The sequence below is a fragment of the Semicossyphus pulcher genome, unplaced genomic scaffold (assembly GCF_022749685.1).
Source record: "Semicossyphus pulcher isolate SPU_LCO1_2020_fin unplaced genomic scaffold, fSemPul1.0.p SCAF_4, whole genome shotgun sequence".
Classification (NCBI taxonomy): Eukaryota; Metazoa; Chordata; class Actinopteri; order Labriformes; family Labridae; genus Semicossyphus; species Semicossyphus pulcher.
This window is the reverse complement of record NW_027211715.1, coordinates 333,167-357,500: the sequence shown is the minus strand read 5'-3', so window position 1 is coordinate 357,500 and position 24,334 is coordinate 333,167. Positions and strand designations below refer to the sequence as shown.

At 48.1% G+C, this 24,334-nt stretch overlaps 2 protein-coding genes across 4 annotated transcripts in view; one reads left to right on the top strand and one right to left on the bottom strand.

Moving 5' to 3' along the window:
• The window catches only part of ralgps2 (Ral GEF with PH domain and SH3 binding motif 2), a 93,149-nt gene that overhangs the window by 19,314 nt on the left and 49,501 nt on the right, over positions 1–24,334 (bottom strand). For all 3 annotated transcript variants that reach the window (XM_069679349.1, XM_069679351.1, XM_069679350.1), the window contains 4 exons: positions 21,819–21,902; positions 18,307–18,396; positions 18,023–18,115; positions 15,008–15,134 (listed from right to left, as the gene is read on the bottom strand). In XM_069679349.1, coding sequence (XP_069535450.1) covers positions 15,008–15,134; positions 18,023–18,115; positions 18,307–18,396; positions 21,819–21,902 — 394 coding nt within the window. The remainder of the gene's footprint in view (positions 1–15,007; positions 15,135–18,022; positions 18,116–18,306; positions 18,397–21,818; positions 21,903–24,334) is intronic.
• Positions 1,269–7,304, top strand: angptl1a (angiopoietin-like 1a). Its single transcript, XM_069679803.1, has 5 exons — positions 1,269–1,458; positions 1,565–2,182; positions 4,204–4,397; positions 5,179–5,449; positions 5,557–7,304. The coding sequence occupies exons 1-5, from the start codon at positions 1,269–1,271 to the stop codon at positions 5,742–5,744; spliced, it is 1,461 nt and encodes a 486-aa protein (XP_069535904.1). The 3' UTR covers positions 5,745–7,304.

Here is a 24,334-nt window from a genome sequence, read left to right as displayed (position 1 = left end):
AAGAACCTGGTTACGTAAAAACATGGCAGCATGAAAATGAAAAATGTCTCTGGACCATCACGCACACACAGAGAGCGAGCACACACACCAGATGTAATTCGTCCCCCCTCAGCCCTGTTCCAAAAGACACAACAGCCAGAATTCCTGCAGAACCACAATAACGTCACACGGAGACACACAGGGGCTGAGTTTCAGGGTGGGGGCAGGACTTAACGATGTGACTCTGAGTAAAGAATGACTAAGACGTTATGCAGTGGATAAGGAGGGCTAGACCGGCTCTGCCCTGCACAGACCAGACCACGGACCACTGCTGAGGAAGAGAAATTAAAACCATCAGGGATAAGAAAGAAACTCTGCGCAGACTGTCAGATCTCTGACAGGGTGACGGGACCAAAGGATGAGAACATAAGGAGACTTACAGGCTAAGAGTTCCTGAAGTGCTTTCAGTTTGCATCTCCACTGCTTCCAAACAAGTGTGAACATTACTCATAACACTCATTAAAACTGACTCTTATGTCACTTTGCACACTGACGCCAATGAAGGAACTGAACAAAAGAGTGAAGCAACACGTCCAAAGAGTTTTTTACTTCGTGTTGAAATAAAAAAGCTTCACACTTCTAACAACGCTCATAACTGTTGTTTACATTCAAACTAACCAGCCACTAATCACTACAGATCTGGACAGTCTTTGGTTTGTTAGGGGGGAAAGAAACAAAGGAAGGCCCATGAGCCAACATGATGAAAAAATACAGTACATACTGTGGAGATAAGAGAATGGGACAGATTACTTTCATTCCTAGTATGAGGAAGATAAAGAGTAAGGGCAGGTGTGAAAGATGAAGCACAACCAGCAGTTACGTAGCTGTTATCTTTTAATGGGGGGAAGGGCAGCAGGACCTCAGAAAAATGTTGTGTCTGTCAGCAGGAGAACTAACTGAGACAGAAAGCAGACCTGGTCCTCTGGGCTACACAGCAAATGTTTCTCTCATTCAATCTTTCCACACAATCAACACAGAGAGCTGACAGCTTCCTGAACACACTGAGTGTCTGTGGATATCTGAAAATGTGTCAAAACCCTTTCTGTTTAAATGTTCTGGCAGCCATTTCCTCTGGAGCAATACACAATCAACACCACCCTACTCTTTGTTAGCCTTTGTACAGAAAGACATGTTTGTTTCAGAGGTCTTGTTTTCCTACAGGCAGGCCTGGGGGGACTCAGAGGGACCACCAGTAACCGTCCATCTATCCACCAAACCAGCCAGCAGCGATGCAGGGGCTGATGTGGAGCCTGTGTGCTCTGCTCTCTGTCTGCCTGTGGGCAGAAAGTTCCTGCAGGAGCTCCAGGGAGGCCTGGAGGACCACAGGGGCTTCTCTGCACAGGAGCAAGAGAGCCCCCTTCAACCCTGATGCTAAAAAGTGTTCCTACACCTTCCTGGTACCTGAGCAGAGGATCACAGGTTGTAACTCTTTTTGAGATAAAATAATCCATCATGTCTGTCTTGCTTTGGAAAAAGTCCAAATAGCTTCTTGGTAATCTGATGAATAACTCACATCTGTCACCAGGTCCCATCTGTGCCAGCACCACAGGCCCGGAGCCCGACAAGGACAGAGTGACCCGTATGGACATTGCAGATGTGCGGGAGGTGCTAAATAAGCAGCGCCGTGAGATTGAGACGCTGCAGCTGGTGGTGGATGTGGACGGTAACCTGGTGAATGAGATGAAGCTTTTGCGGAAAGAGAGCAGGAACATGAACTCCAGGGTGACCCAGCTCTACATGCAGCTGCTGCATGAGATCATCAGGAAGAGAGACAACTCTCTGGAGCTGGCCCAGCTGGAGAACCGTGTCCTCAACGTGACCTCCGAGATGATGCGACTGGCTTCCAGGTACAGGGAGCTGGAGGGTCGCTTCGCCACGATGGCCGGGGTGGTTAACAACCAGTCCATTCTGATCTCTGCACTAGAGGAGCAGTGTCTGAGGACTCTGGGACGCAGCGAGCTGCCCGTGGTCCCCCCGCTGGTCCAGGTAGTGCCACAGAACTTACCTGTTAACAACCGGTTCACCAACGAGATACAGCGGGACAACAACAACCGGGCCTTCCCCAGAGGATCTCGCATGGACGCCCCAACTACGAGCCCATACGGGATCAACCCTCCTCCGCAGGGAACACTGACCTCTGATGGTACGTACCCATTTTAAATAGACTGAGACGGTTAAACTAACAGGGGCCCAAAGAGATGAGGAGGAGGAAGGTGAGCAAAGACAAATGCTTTGAGTAATTGTCCTCATTAATTCTGTTCACGACTACTAAAGAACAATTACCTCGGACCACTGTGGGTTTAACTGAGGCAGGGCTGGCTCTCTGGCATGCAGCAGAGCCAGTGAAGTCATACATTCCTCTGATTCCCACTTGGCCGCTTGTGTTGGCTGCACAGCTCTGAGCATATGTAGTAAATTAGCAGGATGTGGATTAGATCTCCTCGAACAACATTAAAAAGACTTGGAAGAAAAAAGAAAATATATCTACTTGAAAGGGTTTAATAAGATTCACATCCAGTCTTTGAGAGAAATAAAAGGCAAAGTGGTTTTATTTAAACACCTGATGGACGAGTCCTTCGAGTCTCAGAATCGTGGACAAAAAAATCCTCTCAGGTAGTTTAGACTGTGATTTTCTCAGAGATGGACTCACTGAGACATGTGAGAAACATAATCTCCAATGTGAAAGCAATTTAACAGCAAGATGCTACTTGGAAATGGCTCCTAGTTAGAACTGTTGTATCATGACTGGAGATCAGACTGAGGCAGGGAAAGCTGACAGGAGTTACACAACCAGATGGTGAAATGGAGGCAATCATTCATCACATCTCTCAGACAAAAAGGAATAACAGAAGAACTAATACTGTCAGGGGAGTCATTATATTATATCAGATATCTAAGCTCAGTTACAGTTCATATCTCTCTAAATCAACATCATGGCATCATCAACACATTAGAGCACGGTCGCAGCCATGTCATCACAAATCAAATGATAGAAAGCAGGGCAGTGTCAGATTTTCTGTAGGGCTTTAGAGTGACTTTCACCCCAGTGTAAGCACAGGCCAGGATGATGTTTCAGGCTCAGAGAGCAGAGGGGAGACGGAGAGAAATACCACAGAAGAAGAAAAGAGACTGTGGGAGTATAGAAGGTTAAATGTCAGGCGACATTAGTAGATGACAAACAGGCTTCATCCACAGTGCTTAATCAGGACAGCATCTCGTCTCCATGAAACATGCTGACAGTGATCAGGAGGACTTCTCTGTGATGGATCAGATGTACCTTTATAATCTGTTTCATTAAGGTTACAAGGATAAATTAAAAGCAGGTAAAACATCAGCCATGCACTCTCTTTATTCATATTAACTACACAACAGCAGCTGAGCACAGTTTGGTCTGTTTGAGCCATTTTTTAACAGCCATGATGCAATGACCCTATTTATTTTAAACCTTCAGCACTCAAAGTTCTGTCCAGAGAAACTGATATGACAGTGACAGAGAGAAAGAAGAGGCCGTCACTGACAGCTCTGATGAAGACGGATCACGACTAGACAAATAAAAGCAGCTGCAGAGGTCCAGGTGTCTGTGCTGGGTCTCTGATTCTATCTTTCATGGACCTTTAGGCCCCGAAGGGCCCCGCACAATGCTGGTGTTCATACTGGTTTATACATGCAGACACGGGGACAAAGGAGGAAAGAAGCTGGTCAGTGCCACGTGGCTCTGAGGATAAATCCAAGTGAACGTTCAGATTTAAGCTCTTGTTGTTTGACGTCAGGCTGAAGGATGTTTGGACGGTCTGAGACGGTTTCCACTGAATGATTCATTCCTCAAACAGGGGGTCTAACAGCCCCCCCACTCTGCCTCTGATGGAAATTACTTTTACATACGAGATTAAAAAAAGGCATTTCATGGTTTAGTTTGTTCAGGCGGATAAAAGAGACTCAGTAAAAGGATGAATCTGTTAGGACTCTACAGTCAGTGAGAACAGAGAGATATGCTCTGAGCTGTAAGTTATACAGCACACAACTTTAAACATCATGACATAGTGAAGAACATCAATAAAATATATATTATAAACTGAGGGTGGGTTTGGACAGCGGAGAAACTGCAATATGGATTTCTATAAGATTATAAATCAGAGAAAATAACCCCCCCCCCCCCCGCCCCAGGTCCCTTCAGGGACTGTTTCCAGGTGCGACAGACCGGACACACCACCAGCGGGATGTACCTGCTGAAGACAGACGGCAGCGATCAGCTGATCCAGGCCTGGTGTGAACACGGCCTCGACAACGGAGGGTGGACGGTGTTACAGAGGAGGAGAGACGGATCAGTCAACTTCTTCAGGAACTGGGAGAACTACAAGGTAAGAGCAGGGAAGACCATCGAAGGGGACGACGTGCAGCAAAGGGCTGAGTTACAATCAAATCCACCCGCTGCGAGAGTTTAAATGGTTCATAACAAAGCACCACAAAACATACAGACAACTTTAACCATGGGAGAGCAGAGTAAGCACAGATTTGATCTGGAAGTTCACGTTGGGTTCACTCAGAAAGCTCTCCATCAGTGTAAACAGGGAACTCCAGCAGACACACAATCAGAGATCTGAGAGGCAAGTACAGCTCGAATACAAACGATCCCTTCATCCTCTTCATGTGTCAGCCTCTGAGACATGATCCAGGGTTTAACTCAGATTCGTGACATCCAGAAGACGATGGATTCACAGCCTGACAAACATCACTGCTTAAAAAAAAAATACGACCATGCAAGAGTTTCCATGGCATTAAATTAGAGTTGGAAATCCATTACTTCTGTTTGAACCAGGAACACACGAGTCTGCAGCTCTGCATCAGCTCATTAGCACACCTGCTAATTCATCTCGAGTGAGAAACAGCAGATCTCAAGCTTCACTCATGATCGTCTCACTGAGCAGATTTGATTAATTTCACTCGTCTACTCTCTGCAGAGACTATTCTCAAGCTCACTCTGCTTCCCTGTTTGTGTTTGTTGGACACGACTTCACTGACCACAGAAGAAGAAGTTAGCCAACCCACAGTGATGACAGACTCAGATTAATGCTTCACACAGTTGTTCTGATGTTTGACCACAGCGGCAGATAAATAACAGATTACACTCGTTTCCTGCAGAGAGGATTCGGGAACATAAATGGCGAGCACTGGCTCGGGCTGGACAACATCTACAACCTGGGGAAACAGGGTGACTATAAGCTGATGGTGGAGCTGGAGGACTGGACGGGCAAGAAGGTGTACGCTGAGTACAGCAGCTTCCGCCTGGAGTCTGAGAGCGAAGGATACCGGCTCAGACTCGGGACCTACCAGGGCAACGCCGGCGACTCGTTCAGCAGCCACAACGGAAAACAGTTCACCACGCTGGACCGTGACAAGGATGCTTTCTCTGGTAGGTGGGGGGATGAGCCCTGAATGCTTCTTTATTTCTTATATCAGTAGTTGAGTAATACTCCTTCTTCGTTTTATCCCGTCTCTGATGATGTCTTCCTCTCTCAGGTAACTGCGCTCACTTCCATAAAGGTGGCTGGTGGTACAACGCGTGCGGACAGACCAACCTGAACGGGGTTTGGTACAGCGGGGGCGTTTACCGCAGTAAGTTTCAGGACGGGATCTTCTGGGCCGAGTACGGAGGAGGTTTCTACTCCCTGAAGTCGGTCCGGCTGATGATCCGACCCATCGACTGATTCCTCAGACTGAGGATCCTTCAGATGCTCCTCGTTTCCTTCCTCTCTTACCACCCATAAACAGATGTAGTACCGGCTGAACCAGGACCTTCAGGGCCTTTAACAAGAAGGAGCGATGGCAGAGCTCAAGGCCGGACAATAAGGACTCTACAGTCTGTGTGGTGGATAACTCCCACAGTGACTCTGAGATGAAACAGTGACTCCTCCACCTCGTCCTCGTCCCCCTCCTCCTCCTCCTCCTCCCCCTCCTCCCCCTCCTCCTCCTCCTCCTCCTCCTCCTCCTCCTCCTCGCAGTCTGACCAGTAATGGTCCTAAAGTTCCCCCTCTGTGTCCTTCCTTACTCTGTATGTATGTAATAAAGGGAAGATATGACATTTCTTCTGAGCAGCTAATAGTGACTATTGATACCGGAGAGTACTGGGTATACTGGGTGAACTGGGTGTACTGGGCTGTTTGACTGTCGTAGCATGATGATGTGGTTTAAAGTTGTTTCCAGTTCGACCCTGCAGGTGACCTTCTGTCTGCTGGTCTTTCATTCGGATGACACAGACTGTGTATAAGAAGTGGACGTATCCTCTGTTTCACGAGTAAATCAATGCTGAAGTGCATTACAGATCATTCTCTCTAACGTCCAGCAGGGGGCCACTCCCCTGGTTGTAAAAGAAGTGTGAGCTTATAGAAGTCTATGAGAACATGCTCCTCCTCCTCTCCTGATGTATTCCCTCAGTAAACATGTTCCTAATGAGTTTATGGTCTCAGTCTCTAGTTTCAAGTCTCCTTCAACACAGCATGATGTTCATGTAGTCACTGATGCTCCCATTGAGAGTCACACAGACCAGGAAGAGGGGAGGGGTTAGGGCGGGGCTACCTGTGATTGACACGACGATGCCGACCTGTCAATAAGAATAGAGACGATCCACCTCCCATCCAAATATGGTCACTTCTGGCTCCTGAAAACCAACATGGTGACAAACAATATCACGTCCACTTCCTATATACAGTCTATGGTGAAACAAAGAGAAGTAGGTGCATGAGGCTGAGCTGAGGTGTGTAAATATCTTTGGATTTATCTGTGAAGGTAATTTAAGGTGTGATTCTACTCAGGCCAAATGTTCAGTGTTTCCACTCTGCCAGTCTTTGTTATTTATCAGTGTATTTATAGTATATATCATGTCATATAGGCTTAGTATGTTGTATCCCCCCCACACACCCACACACACACTTCCTGTGTCCATCAAGTGAAATTAAACTCTTTTATAAACATGAACTGTGTCAGCTTCACACTCAGTGAGACACTGTCTGAGCCTCCAGCTGTGTACATGATACCTGATGTTAGTGCTGGGCCGTAAGACTTAAAATCTGTATCACCGTGTTGATTTGTTTCCATGTCTGGGTCTTTTATAAAGGTTGATAGCAGGGGTGGGCGATATGACCTAAAATTGATATCACAGTATTTCTTTTCCTCTTGGCGGTGTCTGTATTATATTGTGGTATTACAAAATGAAAAGGTATTCTGCTCAAAACATGAGTCTAGCTCTTTTTGCTCTATTGTTAATATAAGAGAACACATCAATCAATGTTTTCATGTACATTTGAACAATTAACAATTATACTTCATATTATTTGGGAGTTCTGGGAAGTCTATTTTCTAATTATCCAAAACAAAAATCCACTTTTACCACACTTGGTTCAGCGACTTCAGTGTGCTCTGCGGAAGAGATGCACTATGGGAAATCAAACGTAGTTTTCCTGTAGATAAGTTATGGAAAACCAAATGTTTGAGTTTATCCTGTGACACCAGTGAAGGTGTGAAACAGGTTTACCGCCCACCCCTACTTGATGTCAGTGGACCAGCAGCTGTGGAGCGCTGACGGCCAGTGGGATTAAAGAAGAGAAACATGAAGTTTGAACACAGACAGAAACATTCAAATCACATGAATCTAAATTTAAAGTACTGAAACTCAGAGCTGATTGGACGTCATCAGGACAGATACAGAGAACAGATAACAGAGAGGATGTTTGATGATGCTGCTGTGGAAGAAGTCAGACTACATGAAATAACCATGCAGACAGAGAGACAGACAGGATGAAGGTGAGACAGACAGACAGGATGATGAAGGTGAGGCCGACAGAAGAACATTCCTTCCACATAAACTGAGCTTCTCTTTCCTGAAACACAAACACAGATCTGTGAATGATGGCTGCTCTCCGACGCCTGCCTCTGAGGGACTGACGGTCAACACAGGCACGCACACGCATGCACATGTACACACGGACTCACACACAAGCAAAAACGCGCGCATACACACACACACACACACACACACACACACACACACACACACACACACACACACACACACACACACACACACACACACACAGAGCCAACAGGTTCAGCTAACAGATGTGCACATAGGGATCCAGGCTTAGAGTCAGACATGTACATGTACTGTTCACAGACTGTCGGCATGTTTCTCACTCCGTCTGCACTTCATCACTTCAGACAAACATTTCCTCTTCATCAGCTGAATAACAAGTTCAGCATCACGTTTGTCAGCTCCTCTCATTGTTACCATTAATGTGAACGTCGTTCACATGAATGTGAATGTCGTTCACATGAATGTGAATGTCGTTCACATGAATGTGATAATAGTTAACGTTAATGTGAACGTCGTTCACATTAATGTGATAATAGTTAATATTAATGTGATAATCGTTAATATTAATGTGAACGTCGTTCACATTGTGATAATAGCTAATATTAATGTGAATGTCGTTCACATGAATGTGATAATCGTTCACATCAATGTGATAATAGTTCACGTCAATGTGAACGACGTTCACATTAATGTGAACGTCGTTCACATTGTGATAATAGTTAATATTAATGTGAATGTCGTTCACATGAATGTGATAATCGTTCACATTAATGTGATAATAGTTAATATGAATGTGATAATCGTTCACATGAATGTGATAATAGTTAATATTAATGTGATAATCGTTCACATGAATGTGATAATCGTTCACATTAATGTGATAATAGTTAACGTTAATGTGAACGTCGTAAGAATGACCAGTAAACCCAGTAACATAAACAGTATATATATTTACACTGAACAAACTTTTGTTTTTGCTCCCATTTTTCACTTCTGCTTTGATAATCCATCCACCTCACAGGTGTGGCATATCAAGATGCTGATTGGACAGCATGATTATTGTACAGCCGTGCCTTAGGCTGGCCACAATAAAAGGCCACTCTAAAATGTGCAGTTTTATCACACAGCACAATGCCACCGAGGTCGCAAGTTTTGAGGGAGCGTGCAGTCGGCATGCTGACTGCAGGAATGTCCACCAGAGCTGTTGCTTGTGAATTGAATGTTCATTTCTCTACCATAAGCCGTCTCCAAAGGCGTTTCAGAGAATTTGGCAGTACATCCAACCGACCTCACAACCGCAGACCACGTGTAACCACACCAGCCCAGGACCTCCACATCCAGCACCTTCACCTCCAAGATCGTCTGAGACCATCCACCCAGACAGCTGCTGCAACAATTGTTTTGCATAACCAAAGAATTTCTGCACAAACTGTCAGAAACCGTCTCAGGGAAGCTCATCTGCATGCTCGTCGTCCTCATCGGGGTCTCGACCTGACTGCAGTTCGTCGTCGTTAACGACTTGAGTGGGCAAATGCTCACATTCGATGGCGTCTGGCACTTTGGAGAGGTGTTCTCTTCACGGATGAATCCCGGGTTTCACTGTACAGGGCAGATGGCAGACAGCGTGTATGGTGTTGTGTGAGTGAGCAGTTTGCTGATGTCAGCGTTGTGAATCGAGTGGCCCATGGTGGCGGTGGGGTTATGGTATGGGCAGGCGTATGTTATGGACGACGAACACAGGTGCATTTTATTGATGAGATACCGTGACGAGATCCTGAGACCCATTGTTGTGCCATTCATCCACGACCATCACCTCATGTTGCAGCATGATAATGCACGGCCCCATGTTGCAAGGATCTGTACACAATACCTGGAAGCTGAAAACATCCCAGTTCTTGCATGGCCAGCATACTCACCGGACATGTCACCCACTGAGCATGTTTGGGATGCTCTGGATCGGCGTGTACGACAACATGTTCCAGTTCCTGCCAACATCCAGCAGCTTGGCAGCCAGTGAAGAGGAGTGGACCAACATCCCATAGGCCACAATCAACAACCTGATCAACTCTATGTGAAGGAGATGTGTTGCACTGCGTGAGGCAAATGGTGGTCACACCAGATACGGACTGGTTTTCTGACCCCCCCGGACCCCCCCAATACAGTAAAACTGCACATTTTAGAGTGGCCTTTTATTGTGGCCAGCCTAAGGCACACCTGTGCAATAATCATGCTGTCTAATCAGCGTCTTGATATGCCACACCTGTGAGGTGGATGGATTATCAAAGGAGGAGTACTCACTAACACAGATTTAGATTTTGTGTTCATAGAAAAAGTCTTTGATCTTTGAGTTCAGCTCATGAAAAATGGGAGCAAAAACAAAAGTGTTGCGTTTATATTTTTGTTTAGTGTATATATACATACAGTATATACATATATGTATGCATATATATATATATATATATGTATATAAACACTCCACAGCAGACTGTGACAATAGCACATCCATGTTCTCACTGATGGAGATGATGATGTGTGTGCTGCAAGTGTTTCAGTGTGTGTGCGCATGTGTGTGAGTGTGTTCTGTTGCAGTGTGAGTGTGTTTGTCTGTGGGCTCTTTGTCTCTCTTGATTGGCTGAAGAACAGGAAGTATCTGATGTGAGGGTGTAACAGACTCGCCCTGTGGGGGGGGGCGGGGGGGGTTGTCTGCAGAGCCTAACAGCAGGTCAAAGGTCCCACAGTCACACAGAACATCAGTGTGGAAAATACGCAGAAGCTCTGTTATCACCTCAGATTGTGTCTTTACACACACCCACACATACGCGCAGGTAGCATTAGCCCTCTGCTGTGTGTCTGGTCTACAGCAGGGTCCTTGTGTCACTGCTCACTGAACAGTCACAGCTGTGTTTAAAGAGCTCACAGGCTGCAGCTGTGTGTGTGTGTGTGTGTGTGTGTGTGTTTGCGCTGTCATCAGGAGCGCAAGAGTCAAAAGGTGTTGTTGTTCAGCTCTTATACATGTAGAGGTAGAGCTGTATAAAGTGACGAGCTCAGTGTTTAAACAAAGACGAGCAGAAAACACAGCCGGCATCACGCAGCCTCATCACGCCGCTGCTGACGACGGGCAGACTGTGAGGAAACACACAAACACACAAACACACACACACACACACACACACACACACACACACACAAACGATGGGCAGACTGTGAGGAAACACACTAACACACACACACACACACAGTCTTTCCTCCTCAGCAGCAGCAGCTCTGTTTCTGTCTGCACTCACGTGATGGAGAAACGTTTCTTTAATGACAAACAGACTCTGTTTGCTGCAAGCGTCTGAATCAGCAGCTCTGAGATTAAACCCTCATGGAGACCCAAGAGGAACAAACAGGAACAAACAGCAGCAAGAAACCAAACGCACGATTGTGTTGCATCACACAGTTTCCATCTGAGGCTTCAGTGTGACATCTGTGCAGAGCCACAGGACAGCAGGACGGCCTGCTCAGAACCTCAGAGTTCATCATATTGTTACCTCAGACTCTCCTCCTCTCTGAAGCACACACACCTGATGATTTAGTAACACTCTGAATGAACAGCTGCAGGTTAGGCTGTGTGTCACACAGACTAGGACACAGGGAGTACACAGAGAGGACACAGAGAGGACACAGGGAGGACACAGGGAGGACACAGAGAACACAGAGAGGACACAGAGAGGACACAGGGAGGACACAGAGAGGACACAGAGAGGACACAGGGAGGACACAGAGAACACAGGGAGGACACAGAGAACACAGAGAGGACACAGAGAGGACACAGGGAGGACACAGGGAGGACACAGAGAACACAGGTAGGACACAGGGAGGACACAGAGAACACAGAGAGGACCCAGAGAGGACACAGGGAGGACACAAAGAGGACACAGAGAACACAAGTAGGACACAGGGAGGATACAGAGAGGACACAGAGAGGACAGAGGGAACACAGAGAGGACACAGGGAGGACACACAGAGAGGACACAGAGAGGACACAGGTAGGACTCAGAGAGGACACAGGGAGGACACACAGAGAACACAGAGAGGACACAGAGAGGACACAGAGAACACAGAGAGGACACAGAGAGGACACAGAGAAGACAAAGGTAGGAAACAGGGAGGACACAGAGAGGACACAGAGAGGACACAGAGAAGACACAGAGAAGACTCAGAGAGGACACAGAGAGACACAGGTAGGACTCAGAGAGGACATAGGGAGGACACACAGAGAACACAGAGAGGACACAGAGAGACACAGGTAGGACTCAGAGAGGACATAGGGAGGACACACAGAGAACACAGAGAGGACACAGAGAGGACACAGAGAGGACACAGAGAAGACACAGAGAAGACTCAGAGAGGACACAGGGAGGACACACAGAGAACACAGAGAGGACACAGAGAGGACACAGAGAGGACACAGGTAGGACACAGAGAGGACACAGAGTGGACACAGAGAAGACACAGAGAAGACACAGGTAGGACTCAGAGAGGACACAGGGAGGACACACAGAGAGGACACAGAGAGGACACAGAGAACACAGAGAACACAGAGAGGACACAGAGAGGACACAGGTAGGACACAGGGAGGACAGAGGTAGGACACAGGTAGGACACAGAGGACACAGAGAGGACACAGGTAGGACATAGGGAACACAGGTAGGACACAGGGAGGACACAGAGAACACAGAGAGGACCCAGAGAGGACACAGGGAGGACACAGAGAGGACACAGAGAACACAAGTAGGACACAGGGAGGATACAGAGAGGACACAGAGAGGACAGAGGGAACACAGAGAGGACACAGGGAGGACACACAGAGAGGACACAGAGAGGACACAGGTAGGACTCAGAGAGGACACAGGGAGGACACACAGAGAACACAGAGAGGACACAGAGAGGACACAGAGGACACAGAGAGGACACAGAGAAGACACAGAGAAGACACAGAGAAGACTCAGAGAGGACACAGAGAGACACAGGTAGGACTCAGAGAGGACATAGGGAGGACACACAGAGAACACAGAGAGGACACAGAGAGACACAGGTAGGACTCAGAGAGGACATAGGGAGGACATACAGAGAACACAGAGAGGACACAGAGAGGACACAGAGAGGACACAGGGAGGACACACAGAGAACACAGAGAGGACACAGAGAGGACACAGGTAGGACACAGAGAGGACACAGAGTGGACACAGAGAAGACACAGAGAAGACACAGGTAGGACTCAGAGAGGACACAGGGAGGACACACAGAGAGGACACAGAGAGGACACAGAGAACACAGAGAACACAGAGAGGACACAGAGAGGACACAGGTAGGACACAGGGAGGACAGAGGTAGGACACAGGTAGGACACAGAGGACACAGAGAGGACACAGAGAGGACACAGGTAGGACACAGAGGACACAGGTAGGACACAGAGAGGACACAGAGTGGACACAGAGAAGACAAAGGTAGGACACAGGGAGGACACAGAGAGGACACAGAGAGGACACAGAGAAGACACAGGTAGGACTCAGAGAGGACACAGGGAGGACACACAGAGAACACAGAGAGGACACAGAGAGGACACAGAGAGGACACAGGTAGGACACAGGGAGGACACAGGGAGGACACACAGAGAGGACACAGAGAGGACACAGAGAGAACACAGAGAGGACACAGAGAACACAGAGAGGACACAGAGAGGACACAGAGAAGACAAAGGTAGGACACAGGGAGGACACAGAGAGGACACAGAGAGGACACAGAAGACACAGGGAGGACTCAGAGAGGACACAGGGAGGACACACAGAGAACACAGAGGACACAGGGAGGACACAGAGAACACAGAGAGGACACAGGGAGGACACAGAGAGGACAGAGAGGACACAGGGAGGACACAGAGAGGACACAGGGAGGACACAGGGAGGACAGAGAGGACACAGGGAGGACACAGAGAGGACACAGAGAGGACACAGAGAACACAGAGAGGACACAGAGAGGACACAGGGAGGACACAGGGAGGACAGAGAGGACACAGGGAGGACACAGAGAGGACACAGAGAGGACACAGGTAGGACTCAGAGAGGACACAGAGAGGACACACAGAGAACACAGAGAGGACACAGAGAGGACACAGAGAGGACACAGAGAACACAGAGAGGACACAGGGAGGACACACAGAGGACACAGAGAGGACACAGAGAACACAGAGAGGACACAGGGAGGACACACAGAGGACACAGAGAGGACACAGAGAACACAGAGAGGACACAGAGAACACAGAGAGGACACAGGGAGGACACAGAGAGGACAGAGAGGACACAGGGAGGACACAGAGAGGACACAGGGAGGACACAGGGAGGACAGAGAGGACACAGGGAGGACACAGAGAGGACACAGAGAGGACACAGGTAGGACTTAGAGAGGACACAGGTAGGACTCAGAGAGGACACAGGGAGGACAGAGAGGACACAGGGAGGACACAGAGAGGACACAGAGAGGACACAGAGAGGACACAGGTAGGACTCAGAGAGGACACAGGGAGGACACACAGAGAACACAGAGAGGACACAGAGAGGACACAGAGAACACAGAGAGGACACAGAGAACACAGAGAGGACACAGAGAACACAGAGAGGACACAGGGAGGACACAGAGAGGACACAGGGAGGACACAGAGAGGACAGAGAGGACACAGGGAGGACACAGAGAGGACACAGGGAGGACACAGGGAGGACAGAGAGGACACAGGGAGGACACAGAGAGGACACAGAGAGGACACAGAGAACACAGAGAGGACACAGAGATGACACAGGTAGGACACAGAGAGGACACAGAGAAGACACAGGTAGGACACAAAGAGGACACAGAGAGGACACAAAGAGGACACAGGGAGGACACAAAGAGGACACAGGTAGGACACAGGGAGAACACAGAGAGGACACAGAGAGGACTCAGGGAGGACACAGAGAGGACACAGAGAGGACACAGGGAGGACACAGAGAGAGGACTCAGGGAGGACACAGGTAAAGATAACCAGCTGTCCCTGTGTGTGCATGTATGTGTACGTGTGTGTACCTAGGTAAGGTATGCAGGACACCATGCTCTGGCTGCTGATGAAATCTCTGAGACGTTTGTAGTTGTCTTCTTTGGACATCAGGTAGTCGAGTCGGTCAAACGTGGCCTTGTCTTTTCGACTCAGCAGCTGAAGACGAGAAACAAAAGAGAGTCACACACAAACACACACACACACACACAGCTCAGGTCTTCAGTCAGCTGCAGTAGTGAGAAAGAGCACAGAGTCTGATGCTTTTAAAACATATTGAGTTTGAGTCACAGATGAAGTAAAGAAGCTGCTGCAGCCTTCAGATATCACAGAGAATAAGAGGCCTTCATCACTGATTTAAACCCGTATTAGAATGAGTGAGACATCTCACAGTTACATTCACTGTGACTGTAGGTTATATGTCTGTTAGAATAGGTCTAGACTGAAGTTAGGTATAAAGTGTGAAGGACTCCTGCAGGTGTTTCCTGTCTCTCTCAGCTGCAGATCCTGTTCTTCCAGCTCCTCCAGCTAATGTTGCTCAGAGAAAACACCTTCACATGTGCTGCAAACCAACTCAAAACTACAGAGAAAATGGCCACACGCTCAGAGGACACTTTACAGAGTTTGTCTGACTGACATATATATTCGAGTTAGAGTAAACTACTGAAGAAAAGCAGCAAAGTGAGGGTGAGGCTGCAATTTGAGACACTGTGAGACACACACTGTGAGACAATGTGAGACACACACTGTGAGACACTGTGAGACAGACACTGTGAGACACACACTGTGAGACAGACACTGTGAGACAATGTGAGACAGACACTGTGAGACACACACTGTGAGACAGACACTGTGAGACACACACTGTGAGACACACACTGTGAGACAATGTGAGACAGACACTGTGAGACACACACTGTGAGACACACACTGTGAGACAATGTGAGACAGACACTGTGAGACACACACTGTGAGACAGACACTGTGAGACACTGTGAGACAGACACTGTGAGACACACACTGTGAGACAGACACTGTGAGACAATGTGAGACAGACACTGTGAGACACACACTGTGAGACAGACACTGTGAGACACACTGTGAGACACACACTGTGAGACACTGTGAGACAGACACTGTGAGACACACACTGTGAGACACTGTGAGACAGACACTGTGAGACAGACACTGTGAGACACTGTGAGACAGACACTGTGAGACACTGTGAGACACGCACTGTGAGACACTGTGAGTGAGACACTGTGAGACAGACACTGTGAGACACTGTGAGTGAGACACTGTGAGACAGACACTGTGAGACAGACACTGTGAGACACTGTGAGACACACACTGTGAGACACTGTGAGTGAGACACTGTGAGTGAGACACTGTGAGACAGACACTGTGAGACACTGTGAGACACACACTGTGAGACTGAGACACTGAGACACACACTGTGAGACACACACTGTGAGACACACATTGTGAGACACACACTGTGAGACAATGTGAGACAGACACTGTGAGACACTGTGAGACACACACTGTGAGACACACACTGTGAGACACTGTGAGTGAGACACTGTGAGACAGACACTGTGAGACAGACACTGTGAGACACACACTGTGAGACACACACTGTGAGACTGTGAGACACTGAGACACACACTGTGAGACAGACACTGTGAGACACACACTGTAAGACACACACTGTGAGACAATGTGAGACAGACACTGTGAGACACTGTGAGACACACACTGTGAGACACACACTGTGAGACAGACACTGTGAGACTGTGAGACACTGAGACACACACTGTAAGACACACACTGTGAGACACACTGTGAGACACTGTGAGACAGACACTGTGAGACACACACTGTGAGACACACACTGTGAGACTGTGAGACACTGAGACACACACTGTGAGACACACACTGTGAGACACTGTGAGACAGACACTGTGAGACACACACTGTGAGACTGTGAGACACTGAGACACACACTGTGAGACACACACTGTGAGACACTGTGAGACAGACACTGTGAGACACTGTGAGACAGACTGTGAGACACTGTGAGTGAGACACTGTGAGACAGACACTGTGAGAAACTGTGAGTGAGACACTGTGAGTGAGACACTGTGAGACAGACACTGTGAGACACTGTGAGTGAGACACTGTGAGTGAGACACTGTGAGACAGACACTGTGAGACACTGTGAGTGAGACACTGTGAGACAGACACTGTGAGACACTGTGAGTGAGACACTGTGAGTGAGACACTGTGAGACAGACACTGTGAGACACTGTGAGTGAGACACTGTGAGACAGACACTGTGAGACACTGTGAGTGAGACACTGTGAGACAGACACTGTGAGTGAGACACTGTGAGACAGACACTGTGAGACACTGTGAGTGAGACACTGTGAGACAGACACTGTGAGACACACACTGTGAGACAGACACTGTGAGAAACTGTGAGTGAGACACTGTGAGACAGACACTGTGAGTGAGACACTGTGAGACAGACACTGTGAGACACTGTGAGTGAGACACTGTGAGATACTGTGAGTGAGACACTGTGAGACACTGTGAGTGAGACACTGTGAGACAGACACTGTGAGACACTGTGAGTGAGACACTGTGAGATACTGTGAGTGAGACACTGTGAGACAGACACTGTGAGACACTGTGAGAGAGACACTGTGAGACAGACACTGTGAGACACTGTGAGTGAGACACTGTGAGACAGACACTGTGAGACAGACACTGTGAGACACTGTGAGACAGACACTGTGAGACACACACTGTGAGACAGACACTGTGAGACAGACACTGTGAGACACACACTGTGAGACAGACACTGTGAGACACTGTGAGTGAGACACTGTGAGACAGACACTGTGAGACACTGTGAGACAGACACTGTGAGACACACACTGTGAGACAGACACTGTGAGACACTGTGAGACAGACACTGTGAGACACACACTGTGAGACAGACACTGTGAGACAGACACTATGAGATACTGTGAGACACTCACCGCCCAGGTTTTAGAGAGTCTGAAGATGGGAGCGCTCTGCAGCGCCGACACCACGGCCATCACAGCGTGCAGGTTGTTACTGTCACACAGTTTCTGTGAGGGGTTACAGAGAGAGGTTACACACACACACACACACACACACACACACACACACACACACACAGAGTAAAGTGACGGTTAAACTTTAACAAACTTGTATCACACAGACAACAGCATCATGACGTCATGTGTGACATCACAGAGCATCATGTTGTGCGTGTGTGTGTGTGTGTGTGTGTGTGTACCTTGGCAGTGCGGATGTACAGACTCAAGACCTCTGCTCTGATCTTCAGCGTCTGTGCGTGGAGGATCTCTCGAACCACCCAGAAACTCGTCTGTAACACAAACACACACACACACACACACACACACACACACACACACACGTTCACACACACACACACACACACACACACACACACACACACACACACACACACAGATTAATGGCCATACACAGTCATGAGAAGCAGCTCTGAGACTCTGCAGGACTATCTGTCAGACCTCAGAAACCAGAGCTGAGATCAGCAGCTCACACCTGATGACCACTGATTACACAACACATACACAACTACTGTGTGTGTGCGAGTGTGTGTGTGTGTGTGTGCACGTGTATGTGTTACTGGCTGGATGAAGAGTGATGATGGAAATGTGTGTCTTTAGGAAGAAAACGTTAGAGAAGACAGAGAATCCATCACTGTGAGCTCAGGGGAGGAGAGAGAGGTGCAAAGAGGGACAGAGGAAGAGGAGACCATAGAGGAGAAAGAGGAGAGGGAGGAGAGGAGGAGAGAGAGGTGCAGAGAGGGACAGAGGAAGAGGAGACCACAGAGGAGAAAGAGGAGAGGGAGGAGAGGAGGAGAGAGAGGTGCAGAGAGGGACAGAGGAAGAGGAGACCATAGAGGAGAAAGAGGAGAGGGAGGAGAGGAGCCTTGGCAGCAGGCTCTCAGCTGTCTGCACATCACGTTCTGATCAGATGTCCAAACACACACTGAGTCTCTGCTGATAACTCTCTCTCTCTCTAGTCTCTCTCTGTCTCTCTCTCTCTCTCTAGTCTCTCTCTGTCTCTCTCTGTCTCTCTCTATCTGTCTCTCTCTCTGGTCTCTGTCTCTCTCTCTCTGGTCTCTGTCTCTCTCTCTCTCTGTCTCTCTGTCTCTCTGGTCTCTGTCTCTGTCTCTCTCTAGTCTCTCTCTAGTCTCTCTAGTCTCTGTCTCTCTCTCTCTGGTCTCTGTCTCTGTCTCTCTCTAGTCTCTCTCTAGTCTCTCTAGTCTCTGTCTCTCTCTAGTCTCTGTCTCTCTCTCTCTGTCTCTCTCTCTGGTCTCTGTCTCTCTCTCTCTCTGTCTCTCTGGTCTCTGTCTCTGTCTCTCTCTAGTCTCTCTCTAGTCTCTCTAGTCTCTGTCTCTCTCTCTCTGGTCTCTGTCTCTGTCTCTCTCTAGTCTCTCTCTAGTCTCTCTAGTCTCTGTCTCTCTCTAGTCTCTGTCTCTCTCTCTCTGTCTCTCTCTCTGGTCTCTGTCTCTCTCTCTCTCTGTCTCTCTGGTCTCTGTCTCTGTCTCTCTCTAGTCTCTCTCTAGTCTCTCTCTCTCTCTCTAGTCTCTGTGTCTCTCTCTCTGTCTCTCTCTCTGGTCTCTGTCTCTCTCTCTCTCTCTCCTCTATGTTTCCCTCTGTGTGTTTCTCTCCTCTTTTTCCTGGAAGCAGCTCAGAGACATGAGACTCAGAAGCTTAGAGACTCCAAACCGTCCCTCGGCTGGCACTCAGGAGGCATGATTATCTGGTACAGATCAGAACTTAACCCTAACATCCAAACCGCTAAAAAAGGAGACTCCCATTTTGGCTTAAAATTAACAAAGAAATAATATAGCAGGTCAAAATGTCTACCTGTGTGCTATTTATATCCCACCTTCAGAATCCACCTACTACAACCAAGATATTTTCTTAGAGGGGGAAATCAATCATTTCAAAGTTTGTGAAATGTTCTGATCTGTGGGGATTTAAATGCTGGAACAGGAGAGAAAGCTGATACAGTTAACTTCCAGGGAGACAAACACCTAGGTCTCCCTGCAGAAGCCTGCTTTCCTCTCTCTGAGCTCCCCCACAGACACAACTCTGATAAAACCACAAACACAAGTGGCTCTCAGCTTCTGGAGCTCTGCCACACGCTGGGTCTGTACATCGTCAATGGTCGGCTACGAGGAGACTCTCTGGGCCGTTTCACTTTTAGTTCAGCTCTCGGCAGCAGCACGGTGGACCACGGCATCACAGATCTAGACCCAACGTCTCAGAGCTTTCGCAGTCAGCCCACTCGCTCCACTGTCAGACCACAGTAAGATCACGGGCTATTTAAAGAAGGCTCTCACTAATTATGAGGCCTCTGAGCACAGCACACTTTACAACGCCACACATTCATATAAATGGAAATCAGACAGCATGGAGAGATACCAGAAAGCTTTCCAAACCCACAAATCAAACATGCAACAGATTTATTTCTCTCCAAATTCTTTCCCCACAATAAAGACGGAGCAAACTCTGCTGTGGGCCAAATCAATGCAATCTTTGATACAGTGGCGTCATTATCAAACCTGAGAACACCTCATCAAAAACCAAAGACAATGAATCATAAATGGTTGATAACCCAAATATAAGATGTGATTACCATGAGACCTTAAAACAATACAAACACACACTGAGAGCAAAGAAGGGACAGCACACCAAGCAGCAGCTCTGACAAACACAAGACTCTTTAGAGTCCAAACCGGCTCAAATGGAACCAGCTGAACAGAACACATCAGGATCAACTGGCAGTACAAAACGGCAGCACCTGGGTCCATTATTTTACTCAACTTTAGAGCAACATTACAGAGAACGCTGAACAAAAGAAAACACATAACGAATGGGAAACTTTAGAATCAGCGATCAAAGACAAAAGCCTGTGGATGCATCTGTAACAGAGCAACACGTGATGGAGAGCATGCAGGCGCTCAGACAGAACAAGGCCCGTGGTGTGGACAGCATACTACATGATAAAGTATTCTGATCATACATTCAAATTGGCTTCACTGAAACTGTTGTTGGGACCTCACCATGGGGCTCAAAGGAGAGGCCTACCTGTAAAAATACAAGCCTAAATGAAGGTATTTCCAGTCCACAATGACTCAATATCTCAGAATGCTCCTTCCTTCACACCTCGGTGTGAAATGAGGGCAAGCGCAAAATTCTCCCCTTCCATTGGAGGAAAGCTGAGGGCACCCCGGGGGGTCCCTGTGACACAGCCAGGATTTTACACAGGTTATAAAAGTCAGTGAAACCTGCACATCTTGCACTCGGGGGTATTTTTAGAGTGAGTGTAAGCACAGAGTGATGGTCTCTGTCTCTGTGGGATCATCTTAATGTGGCCTCAGCTGTTCTCTCCTACAGCCAGCTGCAGCTCAGAGCCAACAAGGAGGAGGAGGAGAAAGGAGGAACACAAGTAAGAGGAGGAGGAGCTTGTCTTCAGCTCAGATTAAAGAGCTCTCTGGGACACTCTGTCCAGGTTCAGGATACAAACAGCTCATTTCCCTTCAAGCAGCTGCAGAGTGTGAAGCTAACACACACACACACACACACACACACACACACACACACACACACTGACAGTCTATGACTCCCGAGCACGGAGCAGCCCTGCACACTCTGCTGCACACACAGACATGTGTGTATGTGTGTGTGTGTGTGTGTGTGTGTGCGTGTGTGTGTGAGAGAGAGACAGAAGGGGAACCTGTCTCACCTGGTTGAACCTGCGGGTGAAGGCCACCACGTTGGGAGCAGAGCTGTGCTTCTCCTTCTTGTTCCAGCCGCAGCTCGACAGCTCCTGAGGACACACAGACAAACAGGAAATGACATCAGTGACTCAAAGAAGAGCAGGACAGAGAGGAGGAGGTGATGGGAGAGGAGAGAAGAGGAGGCCAGAGAGGAGGAGGTGATGGGAGAGGAGAGAAGAGGAGGCCAGACAGGAGGAGGTGATGGGACAGGAGAGAAGAGGAGGCCAGAGAGGAGGAGGTGATGGGAGCCTTTGTAACACGCCTGCTGAATGGCTGTTTAAAGCAGGGTTTCCAACCTTTCTGACAGACAGATCGTGTCTGTATTCAGTGAGGAGCCTGCATCTACGTTTTTAATACGGGACGAGCCGATGAGAGGGACGGCGCGGGTCAGAGACAGGTGATCCATAGTGTGATCCTAGCAGTTTATCTGAATGAAGTGTGATCCAGCAGTGAGCAGTTTGTAATCATGCAGCGCAGTGAGGACACCGATCTGTGTGTTTCTCTCGGCCCCTGACATGTAGTGTCGCGATCTGTCCCGTATTTCTGTGAAAATCTTTTATAAAGCATAAAATACGTCTTCACACGCTGTGACTGAGATGAGCCGGAGGTGATCCACGTGCAGTTTATCAGAGTTATCACGCCGCGCGGGGAGAAGACAGACTTCAGGAGAGGAACAGTTATGACGCAGACCTGTGTGTTTTGATGCTCATACCTGAATCAATAACGTTGCGATCCGTCCGTATTTCTGCGCATAGTTAAAGTATAAACTCCGTCTCCGCAGGCTGTCATACACCCATATGCTGTGTGGTTCATATATTTCACTGATAAACACAGAGCTTTAGAGGGGCATCAGGCTTCATGATCAAAGTTTCATGGGATGCGCCTTTCCCAGCTGAATTGAGCGACTTTTGAAGTGGCGCGAGTGGCGCAAGGCCCTGTGCGGTTGCACACTTCACACAACCCACGCGACGGTTCTGACTACACGTATGTTTGGAATGCCAGACATCTGTTGGGTTTCACGGACCGGGGGTTGGGAACCCCTGGTTTAAAGGACCGTGAGACAGGTGTGTGTTTCCCTGCTTGTCCTCACACACCTCCTTGCTCCTTGAACATTGTCATGTGATCTAGGTCAGCTGCTGCAGAGGGTGGTGATGATACAGTGATGATACAGTGACAGCACAGTGATGATACAGTGATGATACAGTGACAGCACAGTGATGATACAGTGATGATACAGTGACGGCACAGTGATGATACAGTGATGATACAGTGACGGCACAGTGATGATACAGTGATGATACAGTGACGGCACAGTGATGGTACACTGATAACAATAAATCCATGCCGTGACTATGCAGGATTTGCCCAAGGGGTAGCATGTAAACAGTGAAAAGGAGAGGACCAAACTTGACCCCTGAGGGACCCCACGAGTGAGAAGCATAAGAGGAAGAGGCATCTCCAAGCATAACAGAAAAATACCTGTTCGACAGATACGAAATCAACCAGTCCAGAGGATTAAGAGACTGAAATCATCGTGTGATCCTCACATCTAACAGTGATGACAGGACCTGTCTGTCTGTCTGTCTGTCTGTCTGTCTGTCTGTCTGTCTGTCTGTCTCTCAGAGCACTCAGCCTCAGTCCGTCCTGGCAAATTATATGACAATGTAAATAATAACATTAACAAAATAATTAAAAACTAAATATGTAACAGGAAAACTGTGCTCTCCTCCAGCTTTAAAAGAATACTCTTTGTGGGTAAGGTGACGTCTGAGTGAGGACTAGGAGACAAGGGAGGAGACGAGGACATAGGAGGTGAGGGACAGTGTTAGAATTATCTGAGGGTTCAGTTGAGGAGCGTCAGAGGGAGCAGGAGGAGCAGGAGGAGGGCTCTGCTGAAGGGACCGTCTCACAGAGGATGACTCAGCGTGTATTTTACATCTGTCCTCTTTAATAACAACCTCCTTCTTCCCGTTAGCCTGTCGATCATCCTCCACCCAATCAGAGATGCTAAGTCACAGGGAGGAGTCAGTGTGTGTTCAACAGCTCAGACCTCCACCTGACCACCTGGGCGGGGGGACCAGGGACAGTCCGTCTCACACACAAAGAGTCAACAGATCAACATCCTACACTGAGCTTCAGGTCCAGACCACCAGAGCCGTCATCCACCCTAACCCTCCACCTATCCCACCTCACAGTCTGTCAGTATCTGTTCAACAATCATCAGTGCTGCTGATTGTTATTTAGCATGATCTGATCCACTGTCTGTGCAGAACCTGTCAGGGTTTTCTGTCCTGTATTTTAGCGTTCCTCATCGTCTCCTTCACACTCTGCTGCATGTAGAGAGACTGACAGAAGAGACAGTTTTGGAGAAGCAGCTCTGGGCCAAACCTCACACCACCTCTCTTTTCCTCTTCTAGCCTCCATCACAGATCAGTCCTGGGGGTCAGCAGGCTGGATCCACTCTGCTGTGCACATAACTGAA

Coding starts and splice junctions, on each gene's coding strand:
- angptl1a (XM_069679803.1), top strand. CDS start 1,269: ATGCAGGGGCTGATGTGGAGCCTGTGTGCTCTGCTCTCTGTCTGCCTG. Junction 1,459..1,564: donor ACCTGAGCAGAGGATCACAG/GTTGTAACTCTT, acceptor ATCTGTCACCAG/GTCCCATCTGTGCCAGCACC. Junction 5,450..5,556: donor TGACAAGGATGCTTTCTCTG/GTAGGTGGGGGG, acceptor TTCCTCTCTCAG/GTAACTGCGCTCACTTCCAT.